The sequence below is a fragment of the Prionailurus bengalensis genome, chromosome E1 (genome assembly GCF_016509475.1).
Source record: "Prionailurus bengalensis isolate Pbe53 chromosome E1, Fcat_Pben_1.1_paternal_pri, whole genome shotgun sequence".
In the NCBI taxonomy this organism is placed as follows: Eukaryota; Metazoa; Chordata; class Mammalia; order Carnivora; family Felidae; genus Prionailurus; species Prionailurus bengalensis.
In genome coordinates, this window is record NC_057347.1 from 56036896 (window position 1) to 56063815 (window position 26920).

The 26920-nt window shown below is 61.6% G+C and overlaps 1 protein-coding gene across 4 annotated transcripts; it reads right to left on the minus strand.

Annotated features, from left to right (window-relative positions):
• Positions 1–8: 8 nt before the first annotated feature.
• Positions 9–26545, minus strand: RHBDF2 (rhomboid 5 homolog 2). Of its 4 annotated transcripts, XM_043585647.1 has the most exons (20): positions 25565–25631; positions 20759–20816; positions 13072–13267; positions 9480–9646; positions 8605–8732; positions 7867–8062; positions 7567–7770; positions 6622–6750; positions 6149–6267; positions 5793–5987; positions 4486–4597; positions 4208–4282; positions 3870–4031; positions 3473–3582; positions 3254–3317; positions 3070–3164; positions 2710–2785; positions 2435–2535; positions 2077–2230; positions 9–1367 (listed from the first exon to the last, which is right to left on the minus strand). In XM_043585647.1, the coding sequence occupies exons 4-20, from the start codon at positions 9621–9623 to the stop codon at positions 948–950; spliced, it is 2484 nt and encodes an 827-aa protein (XP_043441582.1). In that variant the 5' UTR covers positions 9624–9646; positions 13072–13267; positions 20759–20816; positions 25565–25631; the 3' UTR covers positions 9–947. The 4 variants fall into 4 exon arrangements, with proteins under 4 accessions (XP_043441582.1, XP_043441586.1, XP_043441583.1 ...); XM_043585651.1 differs by lacking the exons at positions 20759–20816; positions 25565–25631 and adding an exon at positions 26405–26545; XM_043585648.1 differs by lacking the exon at positions 20759–20816 and having other exon boundaries at positions 25565–25656.
• Positions 26546–26920: the final 375 nt, after the last annotated feature.

A 26920-nucleotide genomic window follows, 5' to 3' on the forward strand; every position in this document is an offset into this window, starting at 1 on the left:
AAAAGATGTTACTTCTAAAGACTATCATTTAATACATTTGAGACATCATCCATATAAAGTTAGCGTTACTTTTAAAAATTAGAACCTTAATATAAACCAGTAAAAAAATGGGTCTGACCGAGCCTTGGGCAACCCCTGGGGAACCCACCCCAACTCGGGCAGGAGTGAGTAGCCCAGCCCCCGCCCCAACTTGGGCAGGAGTGAGGCAGAGTGGAGTAGGGCCGGCCTTCTCGAAGCCAGCCCCATGAGGCAGAACACTGACTCCAAGAGAGGGCCAAGAGGGACACAGAGGGGACAGCCTCTGTCTGCTCGGAACAAGCAAAGGCTCTCAGCTTCCCAGCCCAGCTGTGCCTCCTTGCTCTTTTCTGCCCCAGACCGTGGCAAAGCCCTTCCCACAAGTCTGCTCCAGGAACGTCAAGGGCAGGCTCACCAGGCCACCGATGAACGAGGGGCCCGGGCTCTTAGGGTAGAGAGGGGAGGAGAAACAGGAAGGAGGGCTGGCGTGGTGAGGCAGGTGTGGGAACCCTGGCCACGTCCCAGTAAGGGCACGCTCACAGCAATGGGGTGTGTGTGTGTGTGTGTGTGGCCGGGGGGCACCAGCAGAGGCTGAGGGGGGTGATGGGCGAAGCCTGAGGACCTTGGGAAAGAAAGAAGCCCACCCCTAGGCAGTGGTCCCGCCAGCAGGGGAGCGACGGGCGGGCACGGCCCTGAGCCCCTGAGCTGCAGAGAAGCCCGTGCGCGGAGTGTCCCCCAGCCTGAGGAAGGGGGCGCCTCGCTGCCCCGGGGGAACCCGCCTTTGTGACCGTCTCGCCTGGTGGAGGGAGGGCCCGGGCCCCTGGCAGTGGGTCTCCGGAGCGCGGGGGAGGGGGCGCTCTGCAGCCCGGCCCGGGCCCCGGGCCCTCAGCGCCCCGTGAGCAGCAGCGATGCCCCGCCCGGGGGGCAGGGGGTCAGTGCAGCACCTGGTCCAGCTCGTACTTCTCACAGAAGCGGCTGGTGAAGGGGAAGCAGGTGAGGTACTCGATCCAGGGCCAGTGCACGGGGTAGACGTAGAGCCAGATGACCAGAGAGGCGAAGAGGCCGGCGAAGACCAGCAGCGAGACCAGGATGAGGGCCCTCTTGCGGTACTTGTCGCTGGTGCCGAAGGTGATGTAGGGCAGGAAGGCGAAGGCCAGCAGCAGGCCGCTGAGGAAGCCGAAGATGTGGGCGATGTTGTCGATCCAGGGCAGGAGGCCGCAGACGAACAGGAAGAGTACGATGGCCGACAGGTTGAGGAAGGCCTTCCAGGGCCGCTCCAGCAGCTGCCAGCTCTGGAAGAGCTCCACGAAGAGGCAGGCGAGGAGGCCGAACTGCGACCCGGCCGGGCCCACCTGGGGCGGGTGGGGGAGGGGAGAAGGGTCATTTCCGGGCGCCCCAGGGGGAAGCCTGGAGCCCCCGGGGACCCGGGTCAGCCTATGGGTGGGCTCCTCCCAGGCGCGGGGACCCTGAACCTGGGGTGGGGGCGGGGAGGGGGTCAGGGAGCAGCCGCAGCAGCTGGGCCACAGCTGGGCTTGCGGCGCCCACGTTTTCTGCAAACTCTGAGGACCTACTACGGGCCCAGTGGGTGGTCAGTGCAATCAACGCGACAGACGAGCCCACTCCAGGCAGCGAACGGCGGGACAGACAGACCCTGAGCGAGCCAACAGCGTTAGACTGAACCGATCAAAAAACTCGCTGTCTCCGTGAGTCTAGAGTGGCTGGGCGTTGGCGATTCCATACAGCTCAACCCACAGTTATGTGACAGGCAGGTAAACAGGCAGGGTCGCGGTCACGAAGAGAAAGGAAGCAGAGGCGAACAAAAGGAGGGACAAGATCTGGGAAAGTCGGAAGGGATGCCTGAGCACGACCCAGGGGCAGTGCTGTTCCCCTGCACCCGGGGATTAGGGGATCGGCCAATAAGCCCACAGCTTAGCTGTCCATCTGCTGTTGAACCCGGCGTGGGAGGGCGCCGTGTGTCCCTGTGGCAGAGCCAGTAGGGGGGTGGGGGTGGGGAGCAGCAGAGCCGGCCCCGCCCTCTGCCCCGCCCCTCCGAGTGCCTACCTCCGCCCGGTAGGGGAGGAAGAGGGCACTGGCGAGGTTGCCGGTGATGCCGCTGAGGATGAAGATGATGGCGATGCGGTGCCAGCCGGCCAGCTTCTCCAGGTCCCGCAGGATGGTCATTTGGAAGACCACAGACACGAAGCAGTGCACCACGCTGGGGAGGGGGGCGCACCAGGCATCAGCCGTCCCGCCTCTGCCTGCGGCTGCCAGCCAGGCACCGCAGGGGCAGCGGGGTCTGGAGGCTCGTGGCGGCTGCGCGCTGGCCCGGGAGCCCTCCTCCAGGGGTCTCTGGGGGGCGGGGGCGGGCAGACATCACAGGGGCCTGGCGGGGAGGGGCGGGCAGCCAGGGGCCTTTTACCCAGCGTGGAGGAACAGAGACAGCCAGAGCCTGTAGAACTGATCTGGGACCTCGGGGTTGAGGAAGGGCAGCAGCCCACACACCTTGTCCAAGCAGTGCACCTGGGGGCAAGCGCGTGGAGGTCAGTGCCCTCGACCCAGCTGGCCCTGACGTGGGGGGGGGGGGGGGGCGCAGAGCCGGGTACCTGCCGCGGGAGGGAAGGCACGAGGCCAGCTCCAGCAGGCTGCGGGGCTCAGCTCCTTACGCTCAGGGCCCCCCCCCAGGCCCTGCCTCACCTGGGAGCAGAGTGTTGCCTCTTCGTGGAAATAGCCGTGCATGAATTCACAGTATTCCCGGGTGGTGATCTCACAGCTGGGGGGACAAGGAGGCCAGGGGGTGCGTCAGGGCCCTGAGGACTCCTGCCCATTCACCTGCTGCTCAAGGCCTGGCCACAGCAGGCATCGCTGGCAGGAAGGGGGCGCCGCTCTGCGGGGACCACAGCTCCGGGGCAAGCTCCCTTTCATTCTGCTCACGCCACGGGTGACCCCAGAGTCACCAGGCAGGGAGGACACTGGCCCGGGGTGGTGGGTGGTGCCAGAGGATAAGAGGAAGCTCTGGGCAGGGTGCCCGGGGGCAGAGTGCCCGGGCCGGCTCACCTGCCCTTGGTGCCGATGCAGCACGGGCGGCCCTTGATCTGGCAGTCCATGTGCAGGAAGCCCGTGCGGTTACTCTTGGCCTGCTCCGTGCAGATCTGCCGGGACGGACACCGGGTTGGGCCCGGGCAGCGGCAGGCACCCCCTCCCTGCCCTTCCCGGACCATGCTCCACCCCGGACACTCACTGGCCACTTGGTGATGTCGTCGGGCCAGATGTGAGCGCCGCTAGAGGCTGGCTCCTCACAGGTTCTGGAGGCAGGGGTGAGAGGGGGCAAAGTGAGGAGCTGTGCCCCGCCCCCCAGCCTGCCACACTCCCCTCCAACATCCCTGCAGGAGCCACCGGCAGGATACGCAAGGCCGTCTTCTCATGGGTGGCCCGGCGGTGGGCCACCCTGGGACCGTACCTGGGGTCCTGATGGCACACTGCCCCCGATGTCCGCCTCTGGCCCAGATCAGACTTGTCCATGGGGGGGCCCGTGTCATCCTGCCACTTGACAAAAGTGGCCAAAGTCTCCTGGAGGGTGGAGGAGGGTTGGTTACGACTAGGCGAATGTCCCCGTGAGAGTGGGCAAGGGACCCTCCAGGACAGGGGCTCTTCCCCTCGTCCCCAGGGCTCAGACCCATCTCCCAGACCTCTACCCCCGGCTGACGTTCCCAAGACGTGGCTTCCGCTCCTCTGGGGAGGTCGGCACCCTCCCCGTGCTGGCCCGTGTACAGGGGTGTGTGGGGCCGGGAAGGAGGGAGGGGATGGTCCTCCCGGGGCCCTCCCCAAGGCTAGGGCAAGCGGAGGGCTGGCCCTACCGAGCAGTCTTTCCGCTGGGTCTGGATGCAGCCCGAGTGGTCGTTCTGGACACAGCAGCCCGAGTCCCGCTCAAGGTCTCGCTCCCGAAGCACCAGCTGGTCGATCTGCTGGTCCTTCCGGATGCAGGGCGAGAACTTGGCTCCCAGGTGGATCAAATCGATCTGGGGGAGGGCAGAGAATAAGCGTGGGCCCCGACCTGGCCACTCTGTTGAGTCTCCCCTGAGGGCCCCCTGACGAGGGGGGGGTCCCCTGGGCAAGCCGACCCCCTGCCCAGCTGGGGGTGACGGGGCCCAGGGCCTTCCCGCTGTGGTGCTGTCCCACCCGCCGGGCCCCTCACCGAGCTGGGGCCGATCCAGAAGTTCTCCTGCTGGATGTACTTCACACTCTCATACACACCTTTGTTCCTGAGCACCTGGGGCAGAGGCAGAGGGAGGGCGGTCAGGGGGTTCCCCATGCCAGGGTAGGGCTGAGGGGTAAAGCTGTGGCGAGCCCAGAGCACCCTACTGCACGGGCCAGGTTGTGGCCACGGGAGGGATTCGGTGCCCGATGACGCTTGATGCCTCTCGGGCGGGTGGGACCCCCGGAGCGGAGCACCCCTAACTTAGCCTGGCTCACCAGCTGGGTGGTGACGTGCTGGGCAAAGCCCACGGGTGCAATGCCATACGTGCAGATCACCAGCAGCGTGATGATGACGTGGACGAAGGTCAGCCAGTAGGTGAAGTAGGGCCTGGGGACACAAGCCTGGGGTCAGCGGAGCCGAACCCACATCCCATCCCTCAGTCTGTCGAGCCCATCCCCCCATCAGCTCCCCTTCTATTCCCCTCCAACTCATCCTTCGTCACAGTGACATCACAGCCCCTACAGGGGGCGCCTGGGTGGGTCAGTCGGTTAAGCGTCCGACTTCAGCTCGGGTCAGATCTCATGGTTCGTGAGTTCGAGCCCCGCATCGGGCTCTCTGCTATCAGCACGGGTCCTCTGTATCCCTCTGCCCCTCCCCCACTGGCGCTCACTCTCTCTCTCTCAAAAATAAATACGCGTTAAAAAAAAATGCACTCCAACATGTCTCTCCCTGCTTAAAACCCTTAGATGGCTTCCCGCCACCTTGGAATTAAGTCCAACATCGCCCCCTCCTGCTGGCTGCAAGGCCTTACTGTGCCCACCCACATTCTTCTCTTACAGTTCCTGGAACAAACCACAATCCTCGCGGCCCCAGGGCCTTTGCACACGGTGCCTCTTTTGTCAGAAATGCTCTTCACATCTCTCTTTACCCGGCTAACTCCTGCTCACGCTGGCTGCACCCCTCCTCACCAGTTCACTCTCATTCTCCGTCCTCCTTGGGACGCTTGCTATCCTTGTTATTACTTACTTATAATCGGGGTTTAATGTCCATCAGGTCACTGCCCATCGCACACTGGGAGGACTGCCCTCCTCCAATCCTCTAATTTCCCCCAAGGTCTCTGTGCACATCCTGCCCCACGCTCCCCTCACTCATAGTCCAAGGTTCTGACCGTCCCTCTGGCCCACCGTGCCCTCCCGGTCTCTCCTGTCGGAGCTGTTCTGGGGCCAGTGGGGGATAGCACTCAACGCACGCTTGTCGACTCACTGCTTTCGGGAGCCAGGCTGAGGATACAGGCCAAGGAGGCAGGGAGGGTGAAGAGGCAGCAAAGCGCCCGGGGACCCCTCCCAGGTGACGCACATGGTCGCAGGGCAACCCCGGGGACTCGTCCCTGCTTCCCTCACCCGCAGGGGGTGCTCGCCAAATGCCGGCTCGGTGAGTAAGGGGGCTGCTGCAGGCGAGGGTCCTGGGGAAGCCGGAAGCTCCCAGGCCTCCCGGGGTGGCCCTCGGCCCTCCTGCCCTCTGCCTGCACCTGAGGGCGGGGACGCCGCCCACAACGCCCGGAGGCGGCCGCCTCGCGGCTCACCGGTGGCTGTCGAAGCTCTCCAGCTGGCGCTGCACGGTGCTGCTGATGCTGCGGCGGTAGCTACGGTTCAGCCAGTTGCCCACCACGCCCAGGCCGTAGTGCCGCCTCTTGCGGTCAAAGGCAAAGTGCTTCACCGTGGAGGCGAGGCGCCTGCTGCGCCTGGCCCCGGGCGCCGGGGCTCGGCCGGAGTCCTTCCTGGTGGGGGAGGGCTCTCAGCCGGCTGCCCCTCGTCCCCCCCCCCACCCCCCCCCCCCACATCCCAGAAGGGAGCTCGGGAGGGACCTGCTGCGGGCTGGGGGAGCCCTTCCCCACCACACCACTTCCCTCCGCTTGGAGGAAGGCTGCCCAGAACTCACAGAGGGACCTGCACCCCATCGGGGGAGACCGGGGAGGCCGAGCGTGGGATCCCCCGGAAGTAGCTGGCAGAGAGCGGGGGAGACTCAAACACATCGTCGGGCATGGAGCTCATTTCTTCCTGGGGTGGGGTGGAGCGGGGGACACAAAGAAAGACAGCGTGAGGAGCCACTGTCCCAAATACTGCTCCCGACAGCTCAATTCAAGGACAGAACAGAGCGGGACAGGCTCTTGGGGAGGGAGGTGCAGGGCATGTGCCTGGGAGCCCTCATGATTTCCCCGTTGGCACCTGCCCCGCCAGGCCCCTGACGGAGAGACAGGGGCCCAGGAGCTCCGCAAGGCAGCATATCCCTCCAACCAGGGGGCCCTTGGATCTGTCAGGGGCTCCTGGCAGCGCATGATCGAGGCCAGGTCACCAGTCCTAACTCCCAGGCCTCCCCGTACCCTCTTCCCGAGGCCCACACCCCATGCTTGCCTTACTAAAAAATGAGGAGTCAAATGTGTCTGCCCCATCGACCACGTCCTCCTCCAGGAAGCTGGGGTAGGCAAAGCTGCGTTTGATCACCCGGCACCGCTGTCCCGTGGCATCCAGCACGGAGCGCCCCTGTGACAGGGCAGAGGCACGGGCATCAGGCCCCCCCCGCTCCAGAGGGACTGTCAAGCCCATCCTCCCTGGGCAGGGCGTGGTCAGAGACAGGGCACCATCTTCCATAGCCCTAAACGTAGCGCTGTCTCCGCAGTTGGCCGTCTTCCTCTCCCTGCTGACGTCCTGCCCTCTGACTTGGGCAGCTAGCTCGCCACCACTCGTTCTGCGCCCTTACTCCCAAAACTCGGGCCATCTGCCCCAGCCCCAGCTCCGCGGCACGGCACACCGTGCCCCTGCCCTCCTCTCTGACCCCCACGTGCCATGCCCCCTCCTACCTCCGGGCCTCTGCGTGGGCCCTTCCCTCTGCTGAGAAAGCTATTCCTCTCCTGGGGAACTTCTTATTTTTCTGGGCTCAGCTCAAGTGGCTTCCCTGACATGAGCCCCTCTCCTGCACCGACCCCGGCACTTATCACACTGACTAGTGACAACTGCCGCCTCGGCACTGAGGGCTCTCCTGGGGCAGGGACACTGGCTCCTGTCACTCTGCAGCCCCCGTGCCCAGCACATCACAGGGGCCGAGTAAACTCGGGTGAACTGACTGCACATTTCACTTCCGACTCGCCCAGCCCGTGTCGGTGCAGAACCCGGCTTCCCAAACCCTGGAGTGCTGGGGCTGGAAGGCCACGGGCCAGGCCCCGGGCCTCTCTGCCGGGGAACCTCATGCATCCGCTGCCCTTGGCACAGAGGGATGTGCCCAGGTGAGCTCTTGGGGGACGCTCTGGGGGGACAGAGAGGGAGGGAGGGGCGGCGGGGGCCGGGCAGAGGCATCTTCACCTTGAGGAGGGCGGCGGCAGCCTGAAAGCTCATGTGGGCCACAGACATCCTCTTGCGGCGGGGCAGGTGGGAGTAGCCAGAGCGGACGCTGGTGAAGGATGTGAGGGACAGGACCCCGGGGGTCAGGGGCGGGTGTGGGGCATGGGGCCTGTCCACCTCGTCCGGGTGGCGGAACGCCCGTCCTCGGGCCAGTGGATCCACAATCTGGAAGAGAGGGAGGGAGGGAGGGAGGGAGCAGGTCGGGCCCCTGGGCTCCGTCCCCCGCCACTGCCGCCGCCCCTCCCTCCCCCCCAAACCCACCTTGGGCATCTTGCAGGGTTTTGGAGACTCGGTGCCCTGGAAGGACGGCACCTCCTGGCTGGGGAGCTCCAGGTCCCGCTGGCACGAGGCCTTGAGGCGGCCGTAGCGCACGCTGCAGTGGTGCAGGCTCCTGCGTTGCCAATGCTGCCGCTTCACCTCCCAGTCGCCGCTGACCCCGAACCACTGGGCTGTGCCCCTGCGGGAGCCGAGAGCACCGCGGGGTGGGCACGCCGCGGGGACGAAGACCAAAGCGGGCCAGGGCACGTGCAGGGGGGACGCAGGGGGGCAGGGTGCCGTGCACTTGTGTCCAGGGGAGGGGACGTGGGAGGTGACAGCGTGTGTGGGCAGGGGACGACAGGCGACAAGGCACGTGTGTGTGTGCAGTGGAGGGGGACAGATCGGCTCCCCGCTTTTGCCCCGGGGTTGGTACCCAATGACCAGCTAAAAGGGGTGGGCAGACCTCCCGGAGTCACTCTGTGGGCCGGTGCCCCCCCCCCCCCAGCCCCGCTCCTTGACCCACCCCGCAGGCTCCACCCTGTGACTTTCTACAAGGCACACATCGCCCTTGGGCCTCAGTTTCCCCCCCGGAACACGGTGTTAACGGATTCTCACGTTCCAGCCCTGCAGGGAGGGCCGCTCATTAAGGCCTTCCCGCTCCTTCTAGGAAGGGGACCCAGGGGCCAGGCCCGGAGAAGGTCCGTAGGGCTGCCAGGGACGGGGGGCGGGAAGGGTGCTCACTTTCGAATGCTCTGGGACAGGGAGGCCTGGCGGCGGAAGCCTGGGCGCTTCTCTGAGCTGCCCTCCTGCCATCGTCCCCGTGGCTCCTGGAGGCTGACACTCTTCACGTAGGCTGGGTTCCTGGGCCTCTGGGGGAGGACAGGCTGGGACTTGGTGGAGCCCAGAGCCCGGGCTGGCTCTTTTGTGGCTCCCTACGTGAGAGCACGGAGTTGTTAACAAGCCTCACCCCCAATTTACACGCCCTGAGCTGCTTTCCTTCCAAATGTAAAGTCACCATCTTCTAACTCTTCAGTGACCCCCAGCGTGATTTCCTAGCTCCTGGTTCCCTGTAGGAGGAAGAGCCCCCCGGGGTGAGTGGGTGGCGCCAACACAGCACCCCTTTATGCCCCAGGACACTGTTTCAAGCCTGCTCTCAATGAGCCCTTTATGGAGCGCTGGTCCAGGCTGTTGGAAACGTTGCTCATTTCCATTCTCCACGGGAGCCAGGCGCCGCGGGGTCAGGCTGCTGATGCCCGGCGCGGGGGGCCCCTTCCCCCAAGTGTGACAGCCCTCGCCCCTGGGCGGGGTGGTGTGGCAGGGCCTAGACAGAAAGGGAAACAGCCAGTCCTGGGTGGAACCGGGAGGCTTTCTCAGGACCGCACATCCCACCGGGAGACCCACAGCGATCACCGGGAGACCCGACACCTGCGCTCGGGGCCCGCTCACTGTGACATCTGGAAAGGCAGGAGGGGGCACAGGCCTCAGTCGGGGGCTACACAGGCAGCTGGGGCTCAGGCAGAAGGGGCCTCCTCCGCCCGAACAGTGCTGTGTGGGCACGGCTGTTGTCTGGGGCAGGGCGGCGAGCCTCCAGGCTGCCCCCTCACCTGTCCCTTTACCTGGGGCAGCATGCTGGCCTGCTCGCCAGGGGCCGCGGTCTCGGGTGGAGGGATGGTGATGGACAGATTGGGCGGCTTCCGGCTCTGCAGGCGGCTGCTGGACACGGAGGAGACGCTCTCGCCATTCTTGTCAGCGGAGGCCATGGCGGGCAGGGGGGGCAGCGCGGCTGGAATGGAAACAGGGAGGGGGGCACGAGTGTGTCGAGAGGTGGCAAGACAGGAGGGGACCGGGGGACCTTGGTGCCAGGGCAGGTGGCCCAGGTCAGGCCTAACTAACTCTGGGGTCTAAACCTCGCAACAAGAGACCGAATCTGACCTGGGTGGGGTATTATCGCAAGAAGGTCTATTTCCGTCCTTCGCCCTTCGTTTGCATTCCAGGCCGGCAGGGGCCTGAGAAGTCCCCACCTTTCCACCTCCTCCCACTGCAGGACCACACCCAGAAAGGAGCCTGAGGGCAAAGGACTGAGCTGCCAGGTGACCTTGGCCGCCTTGTCAGCCTGGTCAAAGTAGGCCAGGGGCCAGAGGGCAGCTTCTTGGGACCCAGAGCCCTGCCTTTGATCTCGGGGCAGGGCCTGGGGGAGGACCAGGAGAAGGCTCCGGGGCCACCCGGTGCGCTGGCCACAAAGAAGAGGTCCACAGCTGTGCGGGGAGCAGGTGCTTTCTGGGTTTCTAGCAAGGAAGTGGCTGCTCAGCCTGATTGCAGATAGAGAGAAAGCCACCATGCTGGTTCCTGTCCCCTGGGCTGCCTGGTTCCTTTTTCAAAGGTAACTGAAATTGCCACCTGTCTGGTACTTCTCTCTTTTCATGGAGGAAAAACGCTATATCCCAACCATAAAAGTGACATGTGCTCAGACCCAGAAGACCTATAAAGCAGAAAGTGAGCTCATGGCCTGCCTGTCACCCCATCTGCCACCAAACAGCCTCTGCAGCTGGAAAAGGACACACAAACTTGGGTTTTACACCCGCTCCTGCCACAACTTTTCTTCCATAGTGTGTGCATCTTGTCCCATCAATGCACACAGAGCTACCCTATTTTTCTTTTTTTTAATGTTTATTTATTCTTGAGAGACAGACAGAGACAGTGTGAGTGGGGGAGGGGCAGAGAGAGAGGGAGACACAGAATCCGAAGCGGGCTCCAGGCTCTGAGCTGTCCCCACAGAGCCTGACGCGGGGCGGGACTCGAACTCACAAACCGCGAGATCATGAACTGAGCTGAAGTTGGACGCCTAACCGACTGAGCCACCCAGGTGTCCCCTATTTTTCTTTTCTTAAAAAATGTTTATCTAGGGGCGCCTGGGTGGCACAGTCGGTTAAGCGTCCGACTTCAGCCAGGTCACGATCTCGCGGTCCGTGAGTTCGAGTTCCACGTCAGGCTCTGGGCTGATGGCTCAGAGCCTGGAGCCTGTTTCCGATTCTGTGTCTCCCTCTCTCTCTGCCCCTCCCCCGTTCATGCTCTGTCTCTCTCTGTCCCAAAAATAAATAAACGTTGAAAAAAAAATTAAAAAAAAAAAAAGTTTATCTATTTGAAAGACAGTGGGGGGTGGGGTGGGGCACAGAGACAGGGAGATAGAGAATCCCCGAGCAGGATCAGCGCAGAGCCCGACATGGGGCTTGAACCCACGAACCGTGAGATCACGACCGAGCCGAAATCGAGAGCCGGTCACACTTAACCCACTGAGCCACACCAGCGCCCCTAGATTTCATTGAGTGACTACCAAGATTTCATTGAGTGGAACATACCAAGGTTAAACCAATTCCAGACTGATGGCAGCTGAGGGTGTTTTCGGCATTTTGGACTTGTGCCTGGTGCTCACCGACACCCCTGCCTAGACCCAGACTGGGTCCTTGTCCCAGCACTAACCCAAGACAAACTTCTAGAAGTGGAGTTGCTGGGTTGAAGAGTAAGTTCATCTTGAATCTCAATGGATCTTGGGGAATGGCCTTGCCAGAAGGAGGTGGCAATTTACTGACTCCGCCCCGATCTGGGGCTTTTCTACTCTCACTCCGGTCACCAGCCCCCACTTCCCCTTTGACTCCACCAGAATCAAGGCCCTCTGCCTGTTCTATTCTCTTCCTTTCATCCCTCACTCTGCCCTTCTTCTGGCTAAAATCTGTGGCTACTTTCTCTCCCCACTTCCCGAAGCTGCTGGAGCGGGTTTGGTTTCTCCTCCCCTCCTGTAAGGCCGGGGCGCCACATCCACCTGCTGATACAGCGGGGCTGACCCCGGGCTGTGCACGGACGCGGGGAGTCACACGGGAGCCCTCCGGGTAAGGGCATGTGGGGCCGACGTGTGACAGAGGGTGACAGCAGCCGCGTTTGTCCCGAGTCTGTCCGTCCCCTCCGTCTCTACCTGGCCTCACCAAAGCTCCCGTCTTCTCTCACCCGAAGGACCACAGGCAGCCTCTCGAACAGGCCACCCGCCGCCCCTCGAGCCCCCACCCTCATGACCGTCCTCTATGTAACAACAAAAGTCACCTTTTAAAAGCACCAATCACACCACATCACTCTCTGCTCAACAGTGTCCCACGATTTCCCATTCTCCCTTAAAACGGAGTCCAAGCTTCTCACTGGGGCCTTTGAGCCCTGAGTGGCTTTGTCTCCTCCTTGCCCCCGACCCGGCCACTCTAGGCCCCCGACTGTCTCGCACCTGCTAAGCTCGGCTAGGGGCGCCGCGAGGGGTCACGGTCAAAAGCATGCTGCAGGTGGGTGGTTCTGGGCTTGACCTGCACAGAGGCCTGCACTTGACCACAGGTCACCCAAGCCCTCACCTTATAATGGGGGAAAGACCTCCCCCCAACCAAGAGAGGCGCCCTGGGCATCAGATGACAATGCACAACACACGCCCAGGCTGTATGCGCACACAGAAACGTGGGCGGGTATGTTCACGGCAGCATGTTCAGCAGGGCCCAAAGGTGCAAACGACCCCAATGCCCATCAACAGACAAACGGACCAACAGAAGGTCCCACATACACACAATGGAATGACTAGTCACAAACAGCAGGGCAGCGTTGACATGGTCCAGCAGGGATGAACTTTAAGGATGTTTATGCTAACCGAAAGAAGCCAGACACAAGGGACGCCTGGGTGGCGCAGTTGGTTAAGTGGTCGACTTGATTTCCGCTGAGGTCGTGATCTCATGGCTCTCATGGCTCTGTGCTGAATTAAATGTGAATTATAGCTCAATGAAGCTGTTAAAAAAAGTCTCAGGCAGGTGCTCCCCAAATGTCAGGCCTCTGCCTGCGCTGGTCCCTCCATCCCTACGTCAGATCATCACACGGTGGGACAGGTAGCTCCTTCCTCTCACTCTGGTTCCAGCCGGAGCGCTGCCTCCTCTGAGGAGCCCCCCTTGACTGCCTGAAGCAGCCCCCTGGCCCTCCCCTCCCTTCAAGTCTCTCCGTCACTCTACCCGGGTTGCCTCCCTCTCTCTCTGCCTTGTTCACTGCTGCGCCCCCACCTCCAGAGGAGTCCCGGCCGCAGACAGCAGACAGCATCAGTTCGGACATGTCGAAAAGCAAACAAATGAGCAAAGCAGTTGGTGCCTTGGGTCCAGCCCTGCCCCTCCCCCCACCCCCTGCTAACCGCGTTCCTACCTTCAGATCTGGGCTGAGCTCACAGCTTCCTGGGTCTTGTCGCAGGGGTCTTTAGAGCATGATCTAGTATGTTCTAGTCCTTCCCTCACTCTCTGCAGATGCTCTGGGGTCAAGTTTCAGCTGTGTGGCAGGTGGACAGACGCAAAGGCAGCCGGTTCCAGGCCGAGCAGGGCAGCTCCTTAGGTGCGTGCAGTCTCTAAGGAAGGAAGGGCAGACTCAAGCAGGCGCGTTGGGACCAAGGACCTTTTAATCTTCCTGACCTCAGTCTCTGCATCTGTAAAATGGGGTAATCCCACCGGCCTCGTGGGTGAGGGGTTAAAGGATATGTTCTCGCCACCTGGAGTAAGAACCCCTCTTGGCGGTGAGCTGGGTGCTCAGATGGCCGGGCAGCCAGAGGGGTCCAGCCTCAGAGGGTTTGCCTAAAAAGCCACCTGCAAGCCCCCCCCACCCCGCTCTGGGCTAGGAACCCCAAATCAGGGTGGCCTCTACTTTATTTTTCCTGTTTCAACATAACTTCACTACACACGTTTAACTTAAACACAAAGTGCTGGCTGTCTTCTGATCAACATTTCCTTTCTTCAAAAAAAAATTGTTTTTGTGGGGAGCGCCTGGGTGGCTCAGTCAGTTGAGCGCCCGACTTCGGCGCAGGTCATGATCTCACGGTTTGTGGGTTCGAGCCCCGCGTCGGGCTCCGTGCTGACATCTCCGAACCTGGAGCCTGTTTCGGATTCTGTGTCCCCCCTTTCTCTATGCCCCTCCCCCGCTCACGCTCTGTCTCTCTCTCTCAAAAGCGAATAAACATTAAAAAAAAATTAAAAAAAATTTTTTAAATGTTTATTTTTGAGAGAGACAGAGCGTGAGCGGGTGAGGGACAGAGAGAGAGAGGGAGACGCAGAATCAGGAGCTGTCTCCAGGCCCTGAGCTGTCAGCACGGAGCCCAACATGGGGCTCGAACTCACAAACCGCGAGATCACGACCTGAGCTGAAGTCGGACGCTCAACTGACTGAACCACCCAGGCTCCCTTCAACATTTCCTCTCGATTAGAGTAAGGCAGGTATTTCAGACAGTGTTCAAATGATTCAGAAGTCGTATTCGTTCTTTTTTTTTCTTTAGAACATTTTTTAAAATGTTTATTGAGAGAGAGAGAGAAAGAAAAAGAGGGAGACAGACCAAGCAGGTGCCACACTCAGCAGAGAGCCCAACATGGGACTTGATCCCATGAACCGTGAGATCACGACCTGAACTGAAATCAAGAGTCAGACGCTAAACCGACTGAGCCACCCAGATGCCCCACAAGTTGTGTTCATTCTTTAAATGATTTATCCAGGTCACATCCACACAACATAAGATCAAGCATCTGAAGGTAAAGAACTCTGTGATATTTCGCTCTAGGAGCTCCCGCACAGGGCACACTCTGCAGCAGACCCTCGGGGAGCAGAACCCTGACAGCTACCAGAGGCAGGACAGGTTAAGTATTCCCGTGCAACCAGGCCTGGCTTGGCCCTTCACACGCATTATCCCATTTTGTCCTCAAGACACCTTTCAAAACAGACATCTGCCATCGCTCCCCTTTTGTGGCTGGGAAGGGAGGAGGCTCAGAGGGGTTAAGTAACTTGCCCAAGCTCACACAGCCAGGAAGGGAACAGGTGGGTCTCTTTGTGAAACAGGAGCCACCCCCCACCCAGCCCAAAGCTAGAGCACACTGGGGGCTGGATGGCCCCCTATCAGGGTGACAGTGGAGTCTAGCCCAGAGGGAAATTATACTCGATAGCACTTAGACTGTGTTCCTCAGAGGCCCGGGGTTACCAAGAGGGGCCCAAGGGGCTGCCGTGGGGCCCACCAGAGGCTGGGGGCCGGTCTGCGCCCTCCCTCTGACTCCACGGGGCAACAAAGGCTTCCAACCATAGGAGGAACTTTGGGGGGGGGGGAGTGGGTGCCAGAGGGGGTCCTGAGGAAGAGCTGGGGGCCCGGGATGTTTCTGCTTTGGGTTTGACCAACAGACTCAAGCATCCTTCTTTCTTCCGCAAAGTGCTGGGAGGCCCGACCCCACACCTCAGGGCAGACTGGCCGTGGACGATGAGGCCGCCCAGAGATCACGGGCAGATGGGCCTTAGCGTTGGGCCAGCTGGCTCCTCAGATCCCACTTCGCGTCTGCTCTGGGGACAGCTCCCAGACAACTGCCTCACCTGGGGCCCCTGCACGGAAAGTTCTCCAATTTAGTTTCCTTTGGGACCAGGGTGCAGTGAGAGGGCACCAGGCAGGCACTGTCCTGGGAAACTGGCACCAAGGAGGGAGGGAGGCAGGCGGTGGAGGAAGGCTGGGAGAATAGGGCTGCCGAGTCCAAGCTTGGGTGAGCTCATCAAGCATGTAGGATCCTTCTGGAACTCAGGGCTGGTCACACTTGCCTGGAGTAGATACCCAGGGCCCTTCAGAACCTGCCCTGACCCCCACCTGATACACCAGTGTCCCTGCAGATTCCCAAACCCCCACTTTCTTGTCTGAGGCCCTGCACCTGCCCTGGCCGCACAAGGCTCCACCTTGTCTGCCTGGGCGACGCCAGGTGAAATGTCACCTCCTCCAGGAAGTCTGCCCTGTCACCAGACAGAACCAACCACTTTCTCACTTGCCTCTCCTGGCATTCTGCAGAGATCTGCCCGTGCGTAGGCCTGGGCCCTGGGCAGAGGCAGGTCTGGGCAGAGGCAGGTCTGGAATAATCAGGCCCCTGCTAAGGGCTGATGGGATGGGAGGCAGGTGGGAGGGGGGGGCGCATGCGTGGCTGCAGACTGTCAGTCCACATGGACCCTGGACCAAAACTACCTCCCCCCATCCTGCACCCAGCCCACTCTGGAAAGCTCCACAAAGCGCCCACTGCCCTGCTGTGGCTCTGTGACCAGATGCTGTCCCAGGATGAGCCCCCACTGGGTCCCCCGTTCCCCCCTCCCCAGCACAGCCCAGACTCCCCAGCCTGGGACCCGCTGTGTTGCAGACCATCTGTGCCACTGTCTTGACAGAAATAAGGGCAGACACAACCTTGGGCGGTAGGGCTGGGGAGACCGGACCGGCCCCAGGGCACTTCTGGGGGTCACAGGGAGAAGCGGCCTGGCCCTGGAGAACAGAGGCAGGGCTGCGCGCGTGCCTTCCTGGGGCGCAGCATGGTACCCAAGGCCATTTTCACCATCTTCGTGGCCCAGGCCACATCCTGGCCTGTAAAGAAACTTTACCCTCCCCCCTCTCCTTCACTGCTAAGCAAGGGAGTTGGACGAGGTGATGGCCCAGTATCGATGCCCACGAGGCCCACACATTTAGTACAAAACACCACTTTCCCACAGCCCCTCTCCACCATGGAGGGGTGAGCCTGCTCCTGAGACTGACCCCAAACTTGTGCAGAAGCACCAGAATCCGAGTTCCTTCCCGAGAGCGGCAGGGGGCAGAGGGTAGGGCCGGTAGTGTGGTGGGGTCATGGAGGAACCCAGACAGAAAGTGCTGGAGTTTTGGGAGCACCCCGCCCCACACATGTCTCCCACGCCCCAGAAATGCTTGCTCACTGCAGAGGAAATTGTGACATCCTGGGACCGGGCTTCCTCCTGGCCCACAGTCACATCCGCTGCTCCAAGACCCCCTGGGTTGGTGCAGCGGCCAGCCTCCGGGCCGGGGTGGGGGCAGCGTGGAGAGTCTGAGAGCCTGTCCCACCCAGCGAGGCCAACGCCACCTGCCCAAGCTGGATCCTGGCCTCGCTGGGGCCCTCCCCCAGAAGGACCTTCAGCCCCTGCCCAGAGTAGTTGGAAGACTTCGAAGGGGCCTGGGTAGGGAGAGGGGACTGAGGGTGGAGTCCGTCCGTCGTGGGGTGGGGTGGGGCAGATCCAAAGAAAAAGTGAAGCGCACAGTTCAAATGACCCAGAGGGACCCAGGGGCTGACACTCTGTCACCCCTGCACCACGCCCACAACCAGTGGTGTGACCCAGCTGCCGGCAGCCAGGCGCACATGACAGAAACGCAGACTCAGAAAGCACTCAGTGATGCCCACAGAAAACCTGGTTTCCTCAAAGGGTGGGGCTGGGCACTACCAGCTAAGCCCTATCCCGCCAGTCACAGCCCGGCCTCGGCCGGAGAGGTCCCCTGCCCGAGATCTGGCAGCGCACATCCAGACGGGGCGCTGGAGGGGCCCCCAATCCCCTCCCCACCTGCCTGTCACCGATGCACCCTAGCAGGTTTCTGAATGCTCCCCTGGTCTTGCCCATGGTGGACGGGGTCTCCGGAATCCCCAGCCTCTGAGGACTTCACGACCCAGGGCAGGGAGTGAGCCGCGGCAGCTGACATCAGCGCTTAGCCTGCGTGTGGCCAGAACTGGGGACCAAGGGGAGGGAGGGAGGGACTCGGGCAAGGGGCAAGCATGCCCTCTGGTAGAGGACAGAGGGAAACCACTACCAGCCACCAGATCTGATCAGGAAGTTCAGGGGACCTCCTGGGGGGGGGGAGGGGGGCGGCGCAGGTCCCCTGAACCGAGGAAATAAAGAAACCGCCACTTGGCCGTGGTGGGTGAGTGGGCCACGGGAGGTCCAGAGGGAAGGGAGGCGGCTCGGGGCTGCGGGGAACCTGTCTGTCCCCTGATGAATCACAGGATGACGGGATGACAGGATGACGGCCAGGGGCAAGGAAGTGGCCTCTCTCCCCTGTTTCCCTGCCACAGAAACTGAAACCGGCCTGTCCCTCCGCCACAGCCCTTCTGGGAACCAGGTCGTTTTTAGAAAGCTGCGAAGAGGAAGCTGGCCCTCACCCACTGTGCAACCCCCAGGCAAACCCTGGCTTCTGCTGACCTCGGGAAGTTGCTCCAGCTCGAGGCCCAGGCGCTTATGTAAAGGCGGTCGTTTGTCTAACCCGTCTCCCTACGGGCTTCCTGATGGCCAGTGACTCACCCGCGCACCTCCCTGCCCTGCTCAGTGGGGCCGGGAGCAAAGGCCAGGAGAGTGCAGAGGCGACTCTGAGGGCCGGGGATCAGGACTTAGGAAGGCAAGGGACGCGGGGAGGCGGAAGGGGAAGGGACCACCACGTCCCCCTTGGAGGCTTTGAACTCCAAGTCACTCCCCGGTCAGAGTTAGAGAAGCCAGCAGGAAGTCTCCGCAGGCCTCTCTGTCCCTTCCGGCCAGCACCCACTTCCCCACTACACTGGCACCTGCGCTCAGCCCAGCCTCACCCTGCCCTGCACAGGGAGAGGCCGCACCCACAGAGGACCCCGGCCCAGAGAGCCCCCATGTCTTCACCCCCACACCTTTAAGGGCTTTGCTCACACTCAGTTCAGAAGGTAAAGAATGGAGAGGAGGGGGCACAGTCAGGGGCTCGAGGACCTGCTGGCTTGTCCCCACTGTCCCCACCAGACCCCAGGTTCTGGATTCCCCTTGAGCCAGTTAGAGTGGCTTAGGTAGCAGGGCCGACCACAGACCCAGGAAGCGGGCCCCGGGCTCCAGGCTGAGGCTGTGAGCCTGTGGGAGTCCGGGGTGGGGAGGCCAAGTTCTTAGAGCGCCGCAGACCCCGACGCCCCTGTGCAGTATGCATCAGCTTTCTCAGGACCGCGTGCCAGCGGGGCGGGCGGAGATGTGAAGGCCCCGTCCTCTGTGGGGGCCCTGGGCCCAGGAAACTGGCTGAGCTGGATGCAGCAGCCGCTGGCAACATGCAGGGGCAGGCAGGCGGCACTCAATGCCGCCACGTGTCCCCAGCTGGACACAGTGCTGGGCCCTGCCCTCCAAGGTGCCCTCTGGGACTTTCTGGACTCCAGAAGCTGCTCGTAGAAGCACACGAGGGGACAGCAGCTGAGCAGGGGTGCTCGTGCCCTTCCACACCCCAGGAAAGCAGCAGCTCCCAGAGCCTAGGGGCCAAGTGCAGCTTGGGGACAATAGAAGAAAGGGAGCACAGGGGCCCGTCCTGGGGTGCTCTGCCCAACGGCCCAGCCTCCTCTGGGAAGGTGACACATTCTGTCCCAGTTCTGTTACTCCCTGAGCATCACAGTGAAGAAGGGAGGAGGCAGGGGGGCTAGGCAGCTGGGTGGCTCAGTTGGCTGAGTGTCGGTTGAGCTCAGGTCGTGCAGTTTGAGCCCCACATCGGGCTCACTGTATTGAAGCTGAGGTCGGCACACGTGGAGCCCACGTCAGGTCCTCTGTCCCTCTCTCTCTGCCCCTGTCCTGCTTGCTCCCTCTCTCTCAAACATAAACTTTACCTATCTAGAAAAATTGTTTTGTAATGTTCATTTTTGAGAGAGAGGGAGGCACAGAATTCAAAACAGGCTCCAGGCTCTGAGCTGTCAGCACAGAGCCCGACGTGGGGGTCGAACCCACAAACTGTGAGAACCTGAGCCAAAGTTGGACGCTTAACAGACTGAGCCACTCAGGTGCCCCCAAAATAAATAAACTTAAAAAAAAAAAAAAAAGAAAAGGAAGTGGCATCGGGGGTCCAGAGGCCCTGACCCTTTCTGGGCCAGATACCGGGGCAGAAGAGGCTCCTAGAAAGGGAGGACACAACGCTGGATGCCATGTTGACCCGAGCTTGGTGCAGACTGGGCTTTGCTCCAAACAGGCAAGAAGATCTGTCTCTCTTAGGATCCTGCCGCGCTGGGAATTGGTTTTTGTTGTGTTTTCAAGTTTATAATTGTTGTAATTTCATAATCTCTGCATCCAACGTGGGGCTGGAACTCACAACCTCGAGATCAAGAGCCAACCCTTGAACCAACCCAGCCGGGTGCCCCTGGCAGTTGGGTTTTCATTGGCTGAGGCCCAGCCCATGCTCAGTGGTTGGGGGAAGGATGGGGTCCGACATCGGATGGGGAGCGGGGCGGGCCTGCTTCACCCCTGCTGGAAGCTCCCTGACACCGAGGGGCGACCAGACTGTTTCCAGACAGGACCACACTCAGTACACAGAGCAGGGCTCTGTCTTGAGTTTGCAAGGGTGGGGTCCACCTACTTTTCACCCACCTCCTTGTGGCCTGGCTCCAGACGGTGAAAAGACGGTCCAACTGGGGCACCTGGGAGGCTCCGTCGGTTAAGTGACTCTTGACCTTGGCGTAGGTCGTGATGTCACGATTCATAGGTTCAAGCCCCAGCTCAGAGCCTACTTGGGATTCTGTCCCTCCCTCTGCCCCTTCCCCCCTTTCTGTCTCGTACGCTCTCTCTCAAAAGAAAAAACAAACACTGTCCAACTGGGGGAGACAGGGGCCCAGCCCTAAATGCTGTGTGCTACAGGCAAGCCGCTTCACATCTCTGACCCTAGTCTGTTTATGCATAGCCTCCTTCATAGAGTCTGAAATCTAGGTGGCTTTGTCACCATTAGCCAGGGCTCACTTGGGTGGACATTCAGCAGAGGGACAAAGGCTTACCATAGTTTATGCAGAGGTAAGCACCTTGCCCACGGCCACTCAGCCGGAAGTCAGGCCCTGGGCTGTCCTGGGTCCCCCTCACTTCTGGAGGCCCAGGCCGGCCCCACGGCTGGGAGGGAGCATGCCAGGCAAACAGTTTTCAGCTTGTAAACAGTCATTAAGGCGCTAATAAACCTGACTTCCCAGAACCCTGCCCTGGAGCTTGCTGCTTCCCTCCAAGGGGCTGGTCCCAGCCCCAGTGGCTGCTAGACCTTCAGGGCCCTTGGACCCGGGCTCATCCGGGCCATTCAGACAGGGGAATGTGGGGATTTGTAAACCCTACTCACCGAAGTCCCTGCGTCACTTTGGGGCAGCATGGATTCTCCTGTTGAGGAATGAGGAGGGCTGTGGGGAGGACAGAGACAGGACTCAAACCCTGGCCTGGCCACCTACTTGCTGGGAGACTCTGAGCGATTTGCCAGAGGAAACTGAGCCTCGGTTTCCTCTGCTGTGAAATGGGGGGATGCCTCCCCCATCCAACAGACAGGACATGGGATTATGAATGCACAGAACCCAGGCCGCTATCGCTGGCCAGTGATTGGTAGCTTCTTTTATTCCTGGTTGACCACGGCTCACTTGGGTCCCTACATCTGAGCCAAGAGCCCCAGTGGTAACAGACCTCTATTTGACAGGTGGGGAAACTGAGGCTCAGAGAAGTCAAGTCACCTGTCCAAGGCCCCAGAGTTAGGGGGTAGTGATGCCTCTTGCCACCCTGGCACTGGTGAGGCAAAGCGGCCACAAAATGGGCCTGGGGTGGTGACCGAGTGGTCCATGGGCTGGGGGCGAGTGTAGGTGTGGGCCACTGAGACTCAGGAGTCCCTCCCAGCAGCCCCTAGGCAGAAATGACATCACCTGGCACTTAGGTAGTGCTTCTCAGCTTATCACAGGGTTTTCTCAAACATTCTCTCACACTGCCCTTATCTCATCATCGCCAGTGAGATCAAGGGCTCAGGCCAGATTTTAGTGCCAAGTCCTGCTCTGGCCCCATCCCACAGCGGGTCCCCCACCTCCTGTCTCAGGCCTTCTGGGGGCCACCCTGGAGGCCTGACCTGGGGAGGGCCATCCGGAGAGGACAAAGATGCTTCCTGCCGTCCGGCAGGGGCGGGACCCCCCGAGGATGCTCTTGGCACAGGCTGTGGGGCCGCACGTGGGAGGTAGAGGAGGCAACCAAGGCTCTGAATGGCTTACCCCGTTCCTGGCCCCAAGAGCCCGGCCGGAGGGAGCAGAGCTGAGGGTCACCGCCGCCATGACCCCCTCGCCCCCCCATCACAAAAGCTGGGGGGGGGGGGGGGCGGGGCGGGGCAGGGAAAAGCCCCGGCTGGGAGAAGCCAACAGTTCCTGGTCTGAGACTCCACCCCCACTTGGAAACCCACCCTCCCGTTGCCTCTTCCCTCCGCCTCTCGGAGCTGAGGTTCCCCACCCCGGATCAGCCGCCCTACAGAGTAATTCTAGCACTGTTCCCCAGCGTGTTCTTGTCGAGTCCTCCCCAGAGCCCACGAGGCAAGGCCCCTGTCGTCCCCACGGGCCTGTGCCAAGGGCCACAGACACGCTCCTAACAGCAGGCGTGATGCCACTATCGTGGCAGCTCCTACCTCAGGCTCCCGGCCCCCAAGGCTTCACGTGCGACACCACTGGAATCCTCCCGGCAACTCGTCCCGAGGCTCTACTGTTACCCCACTGTATGGCTGAAGAAACTGAGGCACGGGCTCTAAGTGACCCTCATCCTACCGACCGCTATCTCGTAGGCCACTGTGCCCGCCAGCTTCTGGGCCTTGCTTCTTGGCTCCCCACGCTGGGAATCCCCCGCCTACCGCACCCTCCTGGCCGGCATCCCTGATTGGCATTGCCCACTTAGCTCCGACCATTTTCCTAGCACCCCGCCCCCCCAACATGCCTTCTGGCAGCGTCTGAACGGCAGACCAATGACTTGTGTCTGGGTCCCCGGGTAAGCGCACACAGTGACGGAATGTGGACGCAGTGCTCCCATTTCCCTGAAGACGAGGTGATGAATTCTTATTTACACACGTCCAACTCCCATTAGGGAAGCAACAGTAACGTTATGGGCTGGGTGGGAAAAGCCCTTGTTTTGCCCCCAGTGGCGGGACAGGTGGGGCCACGTGCCCTGGCCTGTATCCTCGGAGCTGGCTCCGCCCGGTCGCCTTCCCAGCCCGGCCACCACGGGTGAGTTTGGCCTGCACTCCCAGTGGCCACTGACGTCCCCGCCAGTCCCCCCCCCCCCCCCCCCCCCAGCCTGGCTCAGCTGGATGGGAACCCGGGAGCAAACGGGTGAGCTCACTCCGGAAATCCCCGAGGGTGGCCAGGGTAACACTGCTCCAAAGTGGGTGGTACAGGCCGGAGGGGATGTGCAGAGATGGGGGGGCGGGGGGGCGGGGGGGGGCAGCCCAGAGAGCACATCTCCCCAGATGCCGCACCGCGAGGCAGGCGGGAGGCTGGGCCCCCCCCCCCCCCCGATGCTGCTACCACTCGTCCCGAACCAAAAAGAAGTGGCAGGTGGCTCGCTGAAGTCACCTGGGCAGGAGCAGGTACGGGCATGCACAGACACACCCCCTCGGCGTCTTCCTGCTCTTATCTGCCGTCTCATCGGGCACAGTCTGTTGTAGGTTGACGGGAACCCTCTGAAGGGCTCCAGCCACCGGTAAAAACACCACCACCGACGAAGAGCCAGGCTCAGACCCCGGTGGGCCTCTACAAGGTATTTGTGCCGCGGTTAATTCCTCCTCTGAGAAGAACAGAAGTGCCCTCCTGGGCAGTGTGGGTCTGTGCGTGTGTGGGATACCACGGAGACCTACAGCTCACAAATGAGCGAACCAGATAGGAGTCAGCTGGCCGTCTACCAGCAGGTGGCACAGGGTTTTGGGGCTGGGCCTGGGAACCGCGGCCCAGGTTCAATATCAGGCTCTACTGCCTAATTCCTGAGCAGCTTTGCACAAGTCTTGAATGCTGCTTTGTGCCACGAGAGACACTAAAGACAGAGGCCCCTGTTCCGGGGTTTTCGATCAACAAAAAGACGGCAGTGCCATTCCAGCCCTTTGAAGTTTAAAAGCAAAACAGCCGACAACGACAAAAAACAAAACCCACCAAGAAAACCCCCCAGAAACTGCCACCTGCCCTTTTGCCCTGCCAGAGTTCTGGGGGGGTCCAGGAGGCCAGGGTCCAGAAGTGAACAGAACGTGGACAATGGACACTGTCAGGAAATGGGAAGGGAGGGCAGTGGAGTGGCCCGGGCTCCTGGGCAGGGACAGTGTCTTCATTCCATCCCATCCTTCTTGGACAGCCCCCCACCCCCCCGCCCCAGCCCCTGAGAACTGAGCCAACATTTCTGAGTCCCATTCAAAGGACTCGTCGTCCCTACTGGGGTTCCCCTGGCCTGTCCCTTGGCTAACATCAGGAGCAGGGGCTGCCTCGCTCTGCCAGCTGGGGGACCCACCCTGGGGCCTCTTGTCTAACCCAGGGTTCCCACAAGCCACAGAGGACCTTTTTATTGCCGGAGGGAAGCAGATTGGAGAGCCACAAGGAACTAGAAGCCTGTCAGTCCTTGGATGTTATTTTCCTGGTGTAAATAACCAGAAGAGTTAGGTGTCAGGTTAGAAGGGAAAATTCCAGCAGGTCACATGGCATTAGGCGTCCATGCCTGTCTCAGCAATCCAGCTTTGGGAAAATCTATGAGAACAGAGTTGTCCCCATTCCCTCCCCCCCCCACCAGGGGGATATTTGAGCTGGAGGGCTGTCCTGGCTCACCCTGCATGGGAGGCTGCCTTAGGGGTGAAGCACTCCAGGACTGAGCCTTGAGAGGGCCCTGTGCCCAGCCCCTGGGACTCAGCTCCTCCCCCACAGCACCCAGACCTGCTTCCTGTAGGGCCCCCGCTTTGAGCAGGGAAGAGGCAGGCTGATGGCACCAAAGGAAGTCCTATTGCTGGGGGAATAACTGCCCTCACAACTGAAGTTTACTCTGTTCTTCTCCTAAGCCCTGGGGAAACTGAGGCAAGCAGGGGCAGTCCAGAAGTAACTTGACGGGCCAGGTGCGGCTCCAGGGTCTTTCAACCTCAGCGCAGCAGTGACATTTTGAGCTGGTTAATTCTCTGTGGTGGGAAGCTGCCCTGGGCACCGTAAGACGTTTTTAGCAGCATCCCTGGCCTGTACCCACCAGATGCCAGTGGTAACACTCCCCTCCTTCTCCTGAGTTGTGACAACCAAAATGTCTCCAGACATGATCAAGTATCTGCTGGCACCAAAAGTCAGTCCCCTGCTTGCCCCTCTGCCCTCCCTCCGAAGTGGCAGGAACACAGAGGCTGGGTTCATCCTTTCATCAGCAAATGTCACCAACGCGGGGTCCTAAATTATTTGGGAACCAGAAGCCAGTTCACGTGTGGGGTCATCTGGCAAGTCTCTCCCCCCCCCCCCTCCGGCCCCCTTTAGCCTTTCACCCAGTTAGGCAGGGGCTGAGACCTCAGCTTCCCCTCTGCCCTGGGATGGGAGAGTATGTCTAGCAGACATAATCCTTTCTAACCCGCACCTAACCCAAGGCCCTTGGAGCAACAGAGGGGACTACTGGGTCCAATTTCTGAGCTCCGACCTAAACTTGCCGTGAGTCCACTCTCCCGCACCTGTTTCCACCCTGGCGAGGCTGAAAGCGGCCAGGCGGCGGCCCGCTGCTCGTCCAGGAAGAGAAAGGGGAGGGAAGGGTCTGAGTTCCAGGAGCTTCTGAAACGAAGGCGAGACTGCGCGGTCCCGTACCCAGACAGTCCCCTCTCTTCCTCCCGGGGGCTTTACACTTCTGCCCAATCGTCGTGCCCCCTACATCTGGTGACCCGTGGCCAAGGGACCTCTTAGGCGTCTCGCCCCAGCCGAACCCCAGGGACCGGCAGCCCGGGTCCAGCAGCCCCATCCGAGCCCAGCCCCGGCCTCTAGCCTCGGGCGCGGCCCACGTGGGGCCCGAGCGCTCCGCAGGTCGGGCGCCCTCGCGGGCCCCGCACAGCAGCCCCAGGCCGGGCCCGCGCCGGACCCCGCGGACCCCTCTGACGCCTGCGGCCCGGCCGCCGCGTGCCGAGCTCCGCCCTTCACCCCGCGCTCACCTCCCTGCGGCCCCACGTCCCCGGGACGCAGCTCCGAGCGGCGCCGGCCGGCGGCTGGGCGGTGGCTCCTGGGGGCGGGGCCCCGGCGCTCCGCCTCTTCCCTACCTGCGCGCGGGCGGAGGGGGCGTGGCCTGGCGGTCTGGGGCGGGACCGGGCGGCCCCGGCGACCTGGGGCGGGGCCTGGCGGCCTGGGGGCGGGGCTCCGGGCGGCGCGGGAGTAGGCTGCCCGCCCCGGGGCGCCGGGGGGCGGGGGGGGGGGGGGCTCGCGCCCCTCGCTCTGCGCTCCGATCCCTGGTTTGGGGGCGGGCATCCCCGCCTGGGGAGAGCCCTGTTTTCTACGGGAGCCGGTCTCTTCCAGGCGTCGTCCTCTCCTCCCGGGACAAAGCGCATGATCTAGGTCTGAACTGCCATCACGTCACCCCTCCCCCCCCCAAGGAATAGTCACTCCAGTGACGACCACCCCCCCCATCCCGCTCCTGCCAGCGCTCTCATTCTAAGGCCAAGTGGACCTGTCCCTCGAACCTTTAGCCGCTCACTTTCCCTAAAACTCATTTGGAGCATCTCGATTACTCCTCGTCCTACTGCAGCTCCCGCCTCCAGCAAGCCTCTGATCTCTGCCCTCCTCTGCATCCTCCCGGGGCGGACGCGCGCTCCTAGGCCGAGTCTTGCTCCACTTCCTCCGCCCCCGTCCGACCCCCACACGAAGCCGCGGGTAGGAGTGTTTGCCGCTGAGCGAAGCACGCGCTGGGTGCCTGCGGGCGGGGGCGGGGAGGAGGGGGGAGGGTGTCTCTGGAGGGAGTCCCGGGAATCTTCTTTAGGGCCGACCCAGTGAAAACTCACGTTGTCTCTGGCCCAACGACACACGACCTTCCTGATGGGGCAAAACCTTGGTTCACACGGGTGCCTGCAGCAGAAGAGGAAAGCGTTCAGGATCTGGAGATTCGGTGAGGCCAGCCTCGGGGACAGGGTGGCCTCAACCCAGGCCCTAGCCCCTCTGAGCCTGTTCTTAATTTGCAAAGTAGTAAAGGCTGCCTGGCCTTCTCACGTGGTTGGCAGTGGGGATGCTGTGAAGCCGTGGCATAGCAGTGTTAACTAGGTGGTTATCACACGGGCGGTGGAGGCTGAGAGCCAGAGAACCTAAGTTCAGATCCCGGCCCTGCCGCCTCCTCTCTGTGTGGCCTTGGATAACCTACAACCTCCGAAAGCCTCTGCTTCCTACCCTGCAAATGGGGGTGATAATAGGCCCTGCCTCTTAGAAGCCCCTTTGAAGGCACCTGGCATTGCAGCTGCTATTGTTAGTATTAGCTATTATTGTTACTATTATCACAATGGGACCCCATGTCTCATCAATTTTGA